General features: G+C 50.5%; 1 protein-coding gene across 1 annotated transcript in view; it reads left to right on the top strand.

The window, feature by feature from the left end:
• The window catches only part of LOC146829562 (ubiquitin carboxyl-terminal hydrolase 12-like), a 243,264-nt gene that overhangs the window by 172,455 nt on the left and 55,414 nt on the right, over nt 1–15,395 (top strand). Inside the window, exon 5 of the mRNA XM_085608260.1 lies at nt 9,977–10,053. Coding sequence (XP_085464386.1) covers nt 9,977–10,053 — 77 coding nt within the window. The remainder of the gene's footprint in view (nt 1–9,976; nt 10,054–15,395) is intronic.

The raw sequence follows: 15,395 nt of genomic DNA, 5'->3' as shown, positions 1-15,395 counted from the left end.
CGCATGAAGCGCTCCGCTTCACCATTAGCCTGTGGCCACCGGGGTGTGATTTTCACATGTCGGACACCTCTTGACCTGAGGTATTCAGAGAACTCGTGGCTGGCGAATGGTGGACCGTTGTCCGTGCGTAGCTCCTTGATTAACCCATGGCTGGCCATGATTTTCTCAAACCGAGGTATGGTGTGGCTTGCAGTAATGGAGTCCATTATCTCCACCTCGGGGTATTTTGAAAAATCATCAATGACGACAAGCATGTGTCGGCCATCCGGTAGGCTCCCAAAATCTGCACTCACCCGGTTCCACGGGTGAGGAGGTATGTCCTCCGTCAAGATTGGGGCAGGCGGATCAGCGGGCCCCGCCGCTTGGCAGAGCGCACAGGACCGGACTGTTCTCTCCACCACACTGTCCAAATCCGGGAACCACACCTTGCTCCTCAGGCGTGATTTGGTCTTAACCACCCCTTGGTGCGCGTTGTGAGCTAAATCCACCACTCGCTGCTGTAGTGACCTGGGGATAACTAGGCGCGTGCCTCTCATCAGGCATCCCTCGGGGGACACAGCCAATTCGGACCGGACGTTGTGAAGAGCTTTCAACGCCACCTGTGCATCAACTGTACGGTGTGCCAGGTTCTCCAGCAGGGAGTGCCACCTTCCTGATCCAATCGCTGAGATCACCATCTCCCAGCAGTCATCTCGTTTGGTCGCCTCCAGGATGTCCTCTAGCCTGATGGGCAGAGGGCGAGAGCGTTCCACCACCAACCTGACGTACTCCTCCGTCTCTTGAGCTTCAGACTCCTCTTCTCGGGTAACCGGCCGGGCATGTCTGGACAGGAAGTCCGCCGGGTTTTGTGTCCCGGGGCGGTAGATGACGGTGAATTGGTACTCTTGCAGCTGCAGGATCCACTTTTCAATTCTTGGAGGTGGTTTCGACGACACGCCCATGAAGAGAGGAATCAGCGGTTTGTGGTCAGTGTGAACTGTGAATGGCTGTCCATACAAATAGAGGTGGAAATGGCGACACCCCCAGTGTATTGCAATCGCCTCTTTTTCGATGTGTGAGTACCTTTGCTCTGTTTCCGTTAGAGCCCGGCTCGCGTAGGCTACCGGGGCCGACTCACCGTCCAGTTGCTTCTGGGACAAAACGGCACCCAAACCAATGGGACTGGCATCCACCGATAGTTCAGACTCCCGGGCGGGGTCAAAATACGCCAAGGTGGTTTCGGCAGACAAAGCGTGTTTGGTGGCCTGAAAAGCATCCTCTTGAGCGGGACCCCATTCCCATGTGGCAGCGTTCTTTGTGAGGTCCCGTAGGGGTGCCGTTAGGTTCGTGAGATTCCGGATGAACCGACCACAGTAGGTGACCATGCCCAGGAAACTTCTCACTCCGGTAACTGTGGTCGGGGCAGGAGCCGTCTGGATGTCACGGACTTTCGCGGGGTCGGGCGACACCCCCTGTTGTGAGAAGTGATATCCAAAGAACGCTATCTCCTTTTTTAGGAATTCGCACTTTTCACGATGTAGCGTCAGGCCACTGTCCTGGAGCCTCCGGAATACGCATCGTAGACGGGTCATGTGTTCCTCCAGAGTCGGTGCATGTACCAGGATGTCATCGCTGACGTTTATAACCCCACTGAGGCCAGCCAATACACTTCTGATGGTGTCCTGAAACACTTCCGCCGCGCTGGACACCCCAAAACTGAGGCGCTTGTAGCGGCGCAGTCCCACATGGGTGGAGAAAGTGGTTATGGCCCTTGACTCGGGATCCAGCAGGAGTTGATGGTAACCTGCCCGGAGGTCCATCTTCGAGAACCAGTGCGATCCGCTGACCTCCGCAACGATGTCGTCGACCGTGGGTGTCAGATGGCGTTCCCGCTTGATGGCACGATTCGGCAGACGCATGTCCACACATATTCTGACTTCACCTGGTTGCTTCGGTTTTCGGGCTATCACAATGGGGGAGACCCATGGTGTCGGTCCTTCCACTCGCTCAATGATGTCAGCGGCCTCCAACTTTCTTAGTTCTTCCTCGACCTTCGGCCGCAGATGGAACGCTACTCTCCGGTGCTTGAGAGCAACCGGTTGCACTGATTGGTCTACGTGTAGCCGTACCAGGTGGTTCTTTAAACATCCGATTCCGTCAAACAGGTTTCGAAACTCGTCCACCAGTGACTCAACATCTTCCAGGTGCACAGCGAAGGCAAACACCACCAGTTGCAAATGTTCCGCCGTACGACAGCCCAGCAGCATTCCCGCACCCTCCTTGGTGACGTACACTTTTGTGCGAACGGAGTGAGCCTCATTGGCGATGTCGGTGGTGAAAACGCCTAGCACCGTGAGTGGTGTGCCGGAGCCATAGGCAAACACCTGTATGGACGTTGGCTTTAGGACAGGCTGTGTCGGGAAAGATCTCAGCATGGACTGGGCCATTATGTTTATGGACGCACCTGTGTCAATCAGGACCGGCGTCAGATGTCCTGCAATCTTGACGTGACACTTTGGGGCCCTCCGCCTCGGACATCCATCCGGTTGCAGGGCGTGAATGACATGGACCGTGCCTTCGTCTTCATCGTCGTCCATATCATCTTCCTCCGCCTCCTGTAGAGGGGCCTCCACCGCATTGATCTGCCGACCTTGTTGTCGTTGACGTCCCGCCGAGCGGCATACTTTGGCCAGATGGTTTAGACGACGACACGCCGTACACCTTTTCCCCTGTGCAGGGCATTGACCTTGGTGCGGGTACGGTCCTCCACACATGTAGCAGGAACGAGACGAGGGTGGTGGTTTGCTTTGCTCCGCTCTCTTTGAATTTGCTTTCTTCGAGGTCGTCGCCACCACCGCGTTCACTGGCTCCGTCTTCACTTGACGTTGAAGGGCTGTCTCCATATGTGCGGCACGCACTTTGGACAACTCCTTAGACCGGCCCATGGTGAGAATGTCGGCCATGGAGATGCCGGGCGTTTCGAGGATCCTTTCCCTCAACTTGACGGACGAACAGCCCTGGATGAACTGGGCCCGCAGCTCGTCGTCTGTGTCCGGGAGGGTACAGGTGCTCGCCAGCTCCTTCAACCGAGCATAGAAGGTGTCAACCGATTCCTCCGGTAGTTGCCTAGCTTGACGTAGGAGGAAACGTTCGTAATCTGGATTTGCTAGGGGTTCAAAATGCGCGGTCAGAGCTGCCTTGAGCGTGGCATAGGTGTGGGGAGGGCCGGCTTCCACCACGGATTTGGCCAGCCGGTGAATGGCCGCACCACCCAGATGCAGTAGCATGGGCCGATGTCGTTCGGGCTTGAGGCCGACTGCGGCATAATAGTTCTCCAGGCGCTCCAGCCACTCTTTCCACTTGGCCACCTGGGCGGATGGCGGGCCGTCCACTATGAACGCCTCAACCGGGGGCACCGTCGTCATCCTCACACCGGCTGGGCGGGAGGTCCGATGCAGCAGGCGCAGGCGGACCGGGGCGGGACAGAGTACGTGCTACAGGGGCGGACGCGGTCCCAAAAGAACCAAACTCCTCACCTCCGGCACAGGCAGCGGAGAAATCGCGGCCTCCAGGCACTCAGCAATCAGGCTTCAGGGTCCGGGCGGTCAGCTTAGGACGGCACGCCCCACGTGGCAACCAGAGGCCGCAGGATCGGCCCCCTTGGCGAGATGGAGCAGTCAGGGACACCCCGCCGTCTTCCAGCAGCCCAGAAGATACACCACCGCCTCCACGACAGCCACACGCACTGAACCTGACCAGGAAGCAGCAGGCTGCAACAGGCGTCCGTTTCTCCGGCCAATCAGCACCACCGGGATCCGATCTCCTGCGAGGAAACAGCAGGCAGTAGGCCAGTCGAAGAGAGCTCCCCCACACGCGCTGTTTGCGCGGCGCCAGGCACGTGCGCGTGCGCCGTCACCGTGACGACATCGGCCCCGATGCGGGCCGTGGAGGAAGAGCGGGAGCAGAGAGGCGGCAGGCACAGGCCGCGGAGGCGCACGCACGTGCGAAGAACACTCCGGGAGGCAGCCACCACCAGAGCGGGTCAGGCAGCGCTTCGGCGCTCAGGAGCACACCCGGGCCCAGGGAGGAAGCAGGCAGCGAGGAATCAGCCTGCGTGGGTCAGGAGGTCATCAAACCCCCTCGTCGCCAGTTGTTGTGTGCTAGGGGGCCCGGCGAGTACAGCAACCAAGGTAGGCAGGCAGCAAGATCTCCAGACTCGGGGAGAAGAAAATAACACACACCTACGCAGGGATTGTGCTTCGGTGCACTGACCCGGATCATCCGGTTCAGCCCCCATTTATTCCCCTGACCTCTTCCGGGTCACAGGCTAGACCACCCTCTCCATGGGCAGGGGGGTGTTCCCCTTAAACATACCACTGGGCAGAGCTCGACGGGTTCCGTGATCCGGCAGAAACCTGGACTTTTGCTGTAAAATGCTTCAAGTGGTACAAACCTGCAAAGCATGCGGGGCAAAGGGGAGGGCGGGCTGAGACCATACTGGCAGAAAAGAGCACCACCAGTGAGGGAAGCGAAAATCCATCTGCCCAGAAAGTCCACCACTTCTTAAAACAAAAGTTTTCATAAAAGTTGTCAAAAGAAAGTGTATATGGACCCCTTATTGTACACCTACAATTTAGAGGTTCTACTGACGAGAAGGCTGCTGGCGGTCTTTTCAGTCTATTGTTTAGGTCTGTTTCCAGCCGCAGAGTAGCATTTCACGGGTACTTTACAATTTTTATATACATTGGCCTTTGGGGCCCCCATGTGTTTATTGTTGGTATTACATGCATGCGGCTCACTCGCATGTCACGGGTGTCTTACCTTGTTTAAATAGACATTGCGTATTGTGATGTAACGTGGAATCAAATTTCAACCTAAAAGAGGAAAAACGCTAACGTCGCGTTGTTATCGATAGATATCTCATACAATGTCCTTTCTGCACAGTTCAATACATAGTCTAATGACTTGGCTTCAGTGTTGCAACTGTGATTTTTTTTTTGTGTGGGTGTTGAAGGGATGAGGGCAGGGTGTTGCCTGACTCAAGAACTTGATTCTCCTAGTCTCCAGGCGGTTGTTGGTCCTCTTCTTCTGCCTGTCTTTTGTGTAGCGAGGGAAGGCACGGGTCTCCACACCAGGATTCTTTGTTCTTGTGTGCTGCAGGGAGACTGAGGCGATAGAAGAGGTGAAGAAATTGGTTCCCTAAACAACTACTAAATCATCTTCTGCACACCTGTAATGAAATGCCAGCACACCCTTAAATGTAAAATGTAAATATGATACTTGTATAGCGCACTACTCACCCGCAAGGGTCTCAAGGCGCTTGTACGAATACCGCTGTGGAACCCATCCTGGCTTTCCCTGTGAGGCGTCCACTCCTGGGCACCCCCAAGGTGGAGGCCAGGCATCCTTAGCGTTGTGGGGGCCGTTGTGGAGATTAAGCAAGCTATTGCCCAGAGTTGCAGAGTGGGACTCCATGATTGGAATAGGCACCGAGGCGAGAATTATCATGTCCGTGGAATTTTTGAGCCCAAGACCCGCCGAGGCGGGGAATTGAACCCTGGTCCCGGGCTAGACCTCTGCATCAGGGTCTGCCGCTCTAATCATTGAGCCACACTTCTCCACTCTTAAGAGATACTGGGGAGGTTGGTGACCATACGCGACCTGCATTGACTCCAATCAATGACGTACCTTCTGCGACCACTTCTAGAAACAACCTGATGACGTTACAAGTCGAGTTTTCTGTGTTTTCTTACCCTCTTGCTTTCAAGAGGTTTCCATGGAGATCCACTCCTCAGGCACGGTTGTCCAATCATGTATTGGTCACGTGCTGGAGACCGATATAGAAGGCGCGTAACATAGAACTTCTGTGATCCGGAATCGGGCTGAGCGACCATCACTCCAGAACTAATAGCAAAGTCCCTTGGACAGCTGAGCTGGCCATGCCCACGATTTAATACCAGCGGCTAACTGGTAGAAAAGGACCGGACCCATGACCAGGATCTATGGTGCACCAGAGCCTGGTAGCCAGGCCTCCACGGCAGCAGGCCAGTTGCCTACACCCGTGCCGATTGAAAACTCTGAGCCTAGAGCAGACCTTGGTCTGCTAAGTACCCAGATGGATGTGACCGCCTCTGCAGAACAAAACAACAGGAGCAAATCGGATCTGAATATAAGAGACCGTAAAGCTGGGATCTATCGCTGAAGTCCATTACTGGAATAGATCCTTCAAGAGAATTTACGAAACCCAGAGCTATGGCCGACCATGAAGGGATCAAACTCCAACTTCTAGAGTTCTCAAACTGTTGCACCCCTCTCGCTGCAAAAGACAGGGTAAACAGTTTCTTAAATCCCGACTGGAATCTCTAAAGCAGAAGTCTACCTGCAGCGTGCAGCGAGTGTCTTCTGATATACAGTGGCAAAGAAAATTAAAAAAGAAACAAGCGGACTCGTATCTGCACCAATACGCTTTTGAGAGACCAATCCAATCATATCAACATTCTCTGTGTCACCCCCCCTACAACTCCTCATGCCTGTGGCTGCAATGGCGCTTTTGCGCCTAAAGTACCTATGTTTACAACCCCTTACGCTCTCAGTTTACCTCAACACCTATGTTGCGTGGTCTCAAACCCAGGGTGAGCCTTTGTGCCTTAATTCATGACCACCACACAGGAAGGAAGCCTAAGGGACAACATGTGCATCGATCCACCAGAGCACCAGAGGTGGCAAAGGGGCATCGCAAACCAGTGACTTCCAGTGACATTGCAGATTGATCCTTTATACCACCCCTAGAGTCCCAGAAGTGTCCTGTGTGTTGCTGAGGAGCTTTGGGTGAAACAGAATGAAGAATTCTTGAAGCCCTATTAACTTTCTGTTCCTGCTGGCTCCTTGATGACACTTTGGACCAAGGTTAGCAAAGTCCATGCTAGAGATAAGGAGCACGCCGGGGTTGACTCAACTATCCCTGGGCACCTCATAATTGATGCCCATGGTAGAAGAGACTAAGGAAATAAATATCTTGTGTATTTATTTGGGTGCATGTACTTATTGATGCAGTTTCTATGGTGCAAACGTGGCCCAAGGCATTATATAGTGCTTTCGTAGGTAAAAGAGGTGCAGATCTAATTCTCAATCTCAAAGCTCTATTTAAAAGTTTCAAAACGGGGAGTGGAGCTTGGAGTTGGTGGTTGTGAACCCTGGTGACCATCCAGGATTTCTAGTTTTTCAGCCAGGCACGAAGGAGTAGACATGTGTAGGGTTTTGTGGGAGATGCTCTAGCTTTATTGACAGGCCACTGTACTGTTTTGAGGGCAGGTGTGATATGGTCATATTTCCTGCATCTTGCTGTGTTCTGGGTCCAACTATTGTTAGTAAGTAGCATCTTTTTGGTTGCAGCCTACTAGACAGCACAGCTGTCGGATTTGCTAACGACATCTTAGGGAATTTCAGAAAGTTGACATAGGAATTCGTTCCGCCAGTGGATTACCATTGGCTTTGTGGATTCTAACTCACATTTCCTGGCTTTCTATTTGCTGGCTTTATTTGCTTTAGGCTCTCCAGGTTCAGTTTGTCCAACCTATTGCCAAAACCGTGTTTACTGTATTGTTTCGCAAACTCCCTCTCTGTAAACAGGCCTTAGAATCTTGTTTTTATCTTGTCACATTTGCTGTGCATTCAGAGAACGAGGCAAATATCAGGCGCTGTCTTCCGAGGGTGCTTGTTTACTTTTCTTTCTCTCACTTCAATGTGGGAGGATCTATGTGACCATCTTGCTGGATACTGGTGGTAGGAAAGAGGTTGTTTTCTAGAACACAACATTTTAATGAACTGTGTAAGTATATCAGAATATATCAGAATTAGGAACACAAATGCAGCACATTTTTTGTTATTTCTAAAGTTTGTTGGAAACAATTACTTTAATATGATCAAAACAAAGCATTACACTAGGTGATGCAATTTGAACACATTTTTGTTTGTACACTGCATAGTTTTATTAGTAAAACTATGTTTCTGCAATTGTAATGGTCATTTCAGTTGAAAATGTGTTGTCTGTAATGGCAGTGCGCTGCCATACCATGCATACTCCGCTCTACGCCACTCCACTCTACTCTGTACCACTCCACTTTACACCACTCGACACGGCACCACTCCACTCTATGCCTCTTCACGCTATGCCTCGCTACTCTACCCTGTACCTCTCTACTCTATGCACTCTTCGCCACTATACTCTACACCACTGCGCTCTTCGCCACTGCACTCTACACCACTCCAGTCTAGGCCACAGTAATCACCTCAGCACAACTCCACACCACTATACTCTGCACCACTCTGCCAACACTGCACAATGTTCCAATGCACTCTACGACAATGCACTTTTGTCTGTAACACACAACTTTATGCCCTGCCACTCTAAGCCAATCCACTGTACGCCAGTCTAATCTACTCTGCACCACTGCACTGTATGCCACTGCACTCTACACCGCTTTACACCATTACTCTCTACGCCACTCTACACAACTGCACTCTACCCTGCACCACTCCTCTCCACGCCACTTCACTCTTCTCTGAAACAACCTACTTACGCTACTGTACTGTATGCCACTACTCCACTCTGCACCACTCCATGCCACTCTTCTCGTAACCACTGCACTCTACACCAATGCACTGTACACAATTGCACTCTACTCTGCATCAATCAATTATTTTTTAAAACATTTCTTTATTTGCGTTTTTTGTTACATACAAGTACTTCGTCTTCAGGATGTATATTGCAGATTCAATGTCAACACTTAGCATGCATTTGTTGTATTACATTATACGGGCTTAGCAGGTCTGTTACATTACTATTTTTAAGCAGCTTACTATGAGATACTTTGTTCTAGTATACCGTGAAAGTTTGAGAAACAAAATTGGAGAGGTGTACAATATTCCTTTAGTATCACTAAAATATAATGAGCATACCTGGCAACTAATAGTCAATAGGTTTCACTGATCCTGTTTTGCATTTATTATGCGGATTGGAACAATGCAACGCTAACATAAATTAAATATAAATCAACAACTAAACACACCTAAACTGATCCGTTCCATCTCGGTATCTGCATCATGAATCAATCAATAATCAGACACTTGTAAAGCGCGGTTACTCATCTCTCTACTCCACTCTACACCACTGCACTCTACCTGCAAAACTCCACTCTCTGCCACTGAATTTCGCCACTGCACTCTACAGTGCTGTACTCTACGCTACACCACTTTATACTACTCTAGTCTGCACCACTGTCACTGCACTGAATGCCTCTCAACTCTACTGTGCAGTCTGCACCACTGCACTCTATGCCACGACACTCTACTCCACTTGACTGTACTCTGCGCCACTGCCCTCTGCATCACTCAAATCTGCGCCGCGCTGCGCCGCTCCACGCCACTACTCTCCGCACTACTGCACTCTACTATGCAGCACTGCATTCTACAACACTGCATTATATGCCTCTGAATTCAATGCTAATAGACTCTACACCAGTCCATTCTACTCTATGCCACTCCCGTCCACTCTACTCTATACCACTGCAGTGTATGCCATTCTCCGCGACTCCACACTATGCCTCTCCACTGCACTCTCTGCCACTCCACTACACGACACTCTCTGCCACTCCACTCTACAACACTTTACTCCACTGTTTGCCATTCCACTCTACGACATTCAGTGCAACTCTCCTCTATGCCACTTTTAGCCGGGCTGAACAGTAGCCATGCTGGTGTACAACACGGCTAAAACACATTGGCAAGGCCAATAGCTCTTGCATAGGCGAGACCTATTGGCTGTGCCAATGCTTGTTTATAGCTGGAGATGGCGTTACTGCTTTGCTCTTCCGAGTCTGTGGAGACTAGCACAAGAAGGGCATCTGGTCCCCTTGGAGCCTTGTATCCTTCTGCAGCCCGGCGGGGCCCTTCTCTTGTCTGCAGTGTCATGAATCTGTGTTTCCCTTTCTCTTCCCAGGTCAGCAGCAAAGATGAGGACTTCCTGGACCTTTCGGTCGATGTGGAGCAAAACACTTCCATAACACACTGCCTAAGGTGAACAAACACGTTCTTTCTTTTTTATTCAGGGGGACTTTTCACTTGCCTTTTAACGGAGGCTGGGAATGTCTTCTTTGCATTTGAAGCTGTGATGTTCTGGGCGTCTGCGAGATGTGTGCCTAGCGACCACCACGGCTGCTCTCGTGGGGGAAATGAAATACAAATGAGAACATAAAAGTGGAATGATGGAGCGTGTGGCTCGGCACGTCGGGATAATGCTCGTAAATTACAGCGTGTCCCACTGAGTGCTGACATCATATAATTATCTGCTTAATTCGGAGCTGCATGTGGGCTTCGTGTGTTTACTTTTTTTTCTCGGCTGTAGACTGAAAATTGCCATCTTTATTTCAAGTATTATTTGAAGATACTCGGTAATGTAGTATACTTTGAATGCAAGTGTTTCTTATGCATTAGACGTGCAGACTCTAATTATTCCAATGAATCTATGAGCAAGAAATGCACAGCCCACCCACTGTCTCCCCCTCCCTTGTAAGCAAACGTGTGTTTTTTTCACATGTTTAATATAGCGCTAACTCGACCCAAAGGTACTGGAGCGCTTTACACGAGCACCAGTTAAGTTACACAAAGACTTCATTTTTTTAGGTAGGCACAGGAAGATTAAGTGTTTGTCCAGAATCACAGGATGCTGAGCCGACGCCGAGACTCCAACCTTGTTCCCAGGGCTTTAGGTGGGATGAAAAGACGGGTGTCTCAAAGGGGCGTGGCCAATGTAATTAAGGACGTGGCTTAAAACCACTAAGCTACAAATCTGTTCTTCGCATAGTGTGCCGCCCGACTTGTATTTTGCTGTTTCTGTCATTGCACCCAGATATATGATACAACAAGTAACATTATACCTACAACAAGTCAGGACTATTGGCTTTGTCAATGGTTGTTAGTTGCATAAGATAAATGAGCAGCAACTATGGCTCGTATATAATATTGAAAAAGCTTCCCCTTAAAGCCCTGGTGACTCCACAACAATGTTGCTGCTCCTGAGTTTCAAAAAGAGAAGGAAAATCCAGAGAGAAAATGACTCTTTAAAGGATTTCCCTTCCCCTAAAACGCTCACCTGGCATGACGTCATGCCCTAATTTCTCCACTAGTGAGAGGTGAGCACACGCACATCGATGTCCCTTCTGTCACTGCAGTCAGGAAAAAAACGGACCCCTTTGCCAGAACACACAACAGAGCCCGATAGAGACCCGTTTCGAGGCCTCCTTTAAAAAAAAAGGCCAATGCTTCGCACCGGTGAGACCCGGCCCACTTAAAGCCCCGCTTGTTCCTCCGCTCCAAAGCCCCCAGCTCTGGCCTTACTTTGTTGGCTTGTTATTGGTGACTCCTGGCACAGGACATTCAGCAACAGCGGGCTGTTTACACGTGTTCAGACAACACTCGGAAGCTCTGGCAGCTGATGCCTTAAACTCATTCCTGGGGTGAGAGTTTCCTATGCGAAAGTGGACACAAAACAGAGGCTCTTGAGGCTAGGTAGATCGGTGCTTTATTTGGAACAAAAACAAATGCATGGGCGCAGAAGTTTCCGTAAGACTTCCCCTCCCTGGCACCAGCTTGGTCTATGGCTCCTTCCTGAATATAGGAAACCAAAGCTAGGCTCCAGCGAGCAACCAAAGCAAGCAAGCCAGTTTCCCACAAAGGGGGTTCAAAGGGGAGCATCTACCCCAGAAAAAAAACCTTCATTTTGGAACACATACAGTAATGGCAGAGGAGCGTCGCCCCACTGAGACAGTTAGCAAAAATAAAAAGATAATATAACAATATAATCTTTTTATTTCCTTTGACTGACTGGGCCAGGGAGTCTTGGGCGGGTGTGGTAGGCCTGGGTATGGCAGGGAGGAGGAGGAAGGGGTGGTGTGTTCTGTAAAGTGCGCATGACGGTTTGGCCAGTCGTCTTAGGCCGGCCAAACCGTAATGCGCACTTAGATTTCTCCAACCCAGCTGTGTTGCTCAGCCGGATTGGAGAAACAGCACAGACTCCCAGGCACTGTCTGAGCGGCAAACCAAGCGGCTCAGACTACTCCTGGCGCTGCTCTCATGCTAGTGAGAGCAGCGCCGGGATTGGGTGAGGAGCCTGTACATGTTTCTCAGGCACTGCTGGGACACCAACTTGAGAGAAGAGAAGCAGCAATGCGTCAGCGACCGAACAGGTAAGTTTCTTTTTGGGGAGCCTGTATTTGTATCCCAGGGACTGCTGGGACACCATCATGAGAGAAGAGAAGCACCAGTGTGTCGGCGACAGGACAGGTAAGTTTCTTTTTGGGGAGCCTGTACTTGTTTCCCAGGGACTGCTGGGACACCATCATGAGAGAAGAGAAGCACCAATGTGTCGGCGACAGGACAGGTAAGTTTCTTTTTGGGGAGCCTGTACTTGTTTCCCAGGGACTGCTGGGACACCATCATGAGAGAAGAGAAGCACCAATGTGTCGGCGACAGGACAGGTACGTTTCTTTTTGGGGAGCCTGTACTTGTATCCCAGGGACTGCTGGGTCACCATCATGAGAGAAGAGAAGCACCAGTGTGTCGGCGACAGGACAGGTAAGTTTCTTTTTGGGGAGCCTGTACTTGTTTCCCAGGGACTGCTGGTACACCATCATGAGAGAAGAGAAGCACCAATGTGTCGGCGACAGGACAGGTAAGTTTCTTTTTGGGGAGCCTGTACTTGTTTCCCAGGGACTGCTGGGACACCATCATGAGAGAAGAGAAGCACCAATGTGTCGGCGACAGGACAGGTACGTTTCTTTTTGGGGAGCCTGTACTTGTATCCCAGGGACTGCTGGGTCACCATCATGAGAGAAGAGAAGCAGCAATGCGTCGGCGACAGGACAGGTAAGTTTCTTTTTGGGGAGCCTCTACTTGTTTCCCAGGGACTGCTGGGACACCATCATGAGAGAAGAGAAGCACTAGTGTGTCGGCGACAGGACAGGTAAGTTTCTTTTCGGGGAGCCTGTACCTGTTTCCCAGGGACTGCTGGTACACCATCATGAGAGAAGAGAAGCACCAATGTGTCGGCGACAGGACAGGTAAGTTTCTTTTTGGGGAGCCTGTACTTGTTTCCCAGGGACTGCTGGGACACCATCATGAGAGAAGAGAAGCACCAATGTGTCGGCGACAGGACAGGTAAGTTTCTTTTTGGGGAGCCTGTACTTGTTTCCCAGGGACTGCTGGGACACCATCATGAGAGAAGAGAAGCACCAATGCGTCGGCGACAGGACAGGTAAGTTTATTTTTGGGGAGCCTGTACTTGTTTCCCAGGGACTGCTGGGACACCATCATGAGAGAAGAGAAGCACCAATGCGTCAGCGACAGGACAGGTAAGTTTCTTTTTGGGGAGCCTGTACTTGTTTCCCAGGGACTGCTGGGACACCATCATGAGAGAAGAGAAGCACCAATGCGTCGGCGACAGGACAGGTAAGTTTCTTTTCGGGGAGCCTGTACCTGTTTCCCAGGGACTGCTGGTACACCATCATGAGAGAAGAGAAGCACCAATGTGTCGGCGACAGGACAGATAAGTTTCTTTTTGGGGAGCCTCTACTTGTTTCCCAGGGACTGCTGGGACACCATCATGAGAGAAGAGAAGCACCAATGCGTCTGCGACAGGACAGGTAAGTTTCTTTTCGGGGAGCCTGTACTTGTTTCCCAGGGACTGCTGGGACACCATCATGAGAGAAGAGAAGCACCAATGTGTCGGCGACAGGACAGGTAAGTTTCTTTTTGGGGAGCCTGTACTTGTTTCCCAGGGACTGCTGGGTCACCATCATGAGAGAAGAGAAGCACCAATGCGTCGGCGACAGGACAGGTAAGTTTCTTTTTTTAAATTCTATCTCCCTTACTCCCCTCACCCCCTCCAGCCGCCACTGCATACCTTGCAGCGTGAAGTCAAATTTGTGAACGGTAAGAGTGAATGCAGCACTAGCTTGGATTACCTTAAGGGTTGTTGCACACCTTGTCCTTATTACAAGTTGCATGGTTCTGGGGTCATGAGAATTTACTTTACCGTATAGTAATGCAACAGCAGTACTGTGCACTTACGGGGAAGACTCCCTGGAATGGGGAATTACAGTGTAGCACCGATTTTTCCTGCGATAAAACTACACAGAATTTCAAATTCTGTAGGGGTTTAACACATACATTTACTAACTGCTGTCAGCGTGGGTGGCACGGGAGAGGGCTGGGGAGAATAGCAATGGGAAGTGTTTTTTTTGCAGGGGGAGCATTGTACGCTCCTTGTTTGAAAGAAGCGGGGCTCGACTGCTCCTGCAGCCAATGCCTCGTGTGCTTTATCCAGGAGTTAACTTCGTTCTCCCACTCCCGGAAAAGCTAGCTTTGAAAACCCTACGTATTCTGGATCAGGTGGAACAAAATTCCATACTGTCATTTCACTCTGCCTGACTGAGAATCAGGGCCATTGAGGAGAAAGAGGTCATTGTGTTTGCTTGTAAAGTGAAGCACATAAAAGGCAGGGCCTGGTAGAGTCGCATTTCAAAGTCTGTTTTTTCTCTCTCTCTCTTTTTCTCTCTCTCTCTGTCATGATAGACAGCTCTCTCTCTCAGGCTGAAATAATAGCCCATTAGCCTTTTGCAAATCAGACATCCCACTTTTACACATCATTAATGGGCTTTGAAGAGCAGCTTTTTGAGGATTCTCTGAAATGTGTGCTGGTGGGATCCACCAGTGGTCCAAATGTCTGGCCACCTTTCACTTAACCCCATCATCGCCTGGGTGACACCCCCATACCATTGCAGACAGATGCCTTTTTTTTTTTTTTTTTTTTACAGTGAACTGGCATTTTGCTCAGAGGTAATGTGATTGAAAAGAAAGGACCTACCAGCTAAACCAGCTTATGAAGTTCAGGAATAAATAAGCGAGAAGTCCAGAACAGGATGCTATAGTGCCTTGTTGTGTCCGTATGTTGTGCATGGGTAGCGTGGACATGTTACAGATCGTAGCCTGATTGATGGAAGCATGTTATGATGCCCTGGCTATTGGTTGGGCAAGATGGGGCAGCCTGGAAGTTCATTACAGTTGGAGGGATGATACAGCTGTGACAGAAACTATAGAAATGTAGCTGTATCTAGGGGCCTAGCTTGCAATAAAGAAGTTACCTCCTACACAAGGGGCTTAAGACTCTTTTATGTGAAGATCCTGCCACCAGCTACACATTTTGCCAACAGGATTCGAAGAACCTGGATGACAATGTGTGTTTGTGTGGCAGTCCATGAGGAGCAGAGTGAAGTAACCCGGGCATGGAGGTGCGGTCTACATTCAGCTTGGTCAGCCTTGAGAAGGTTGAAGGTCAGCCAACATGGAGTCCATTACCCTTG

This window comes from Triturus cristatus, chromosome 5_2, assembly GCF_964204655.1.
Source record: "Triturus cristatus chromosome 5_2, aTriCri1.1, whole genome shotgun sequence".
Classification (NCBI taxonomy): Eukaryota; Metazoa; Chordata; class Amphibia; order Caudata; family Salamandridae; genus Triturus; species Triturus cristatus.
The sequence above is the reverse complement of the archived record's forward strand: the minus strand, read 5'-3'. Positions and strand labels throughout refer to the sequence as shown.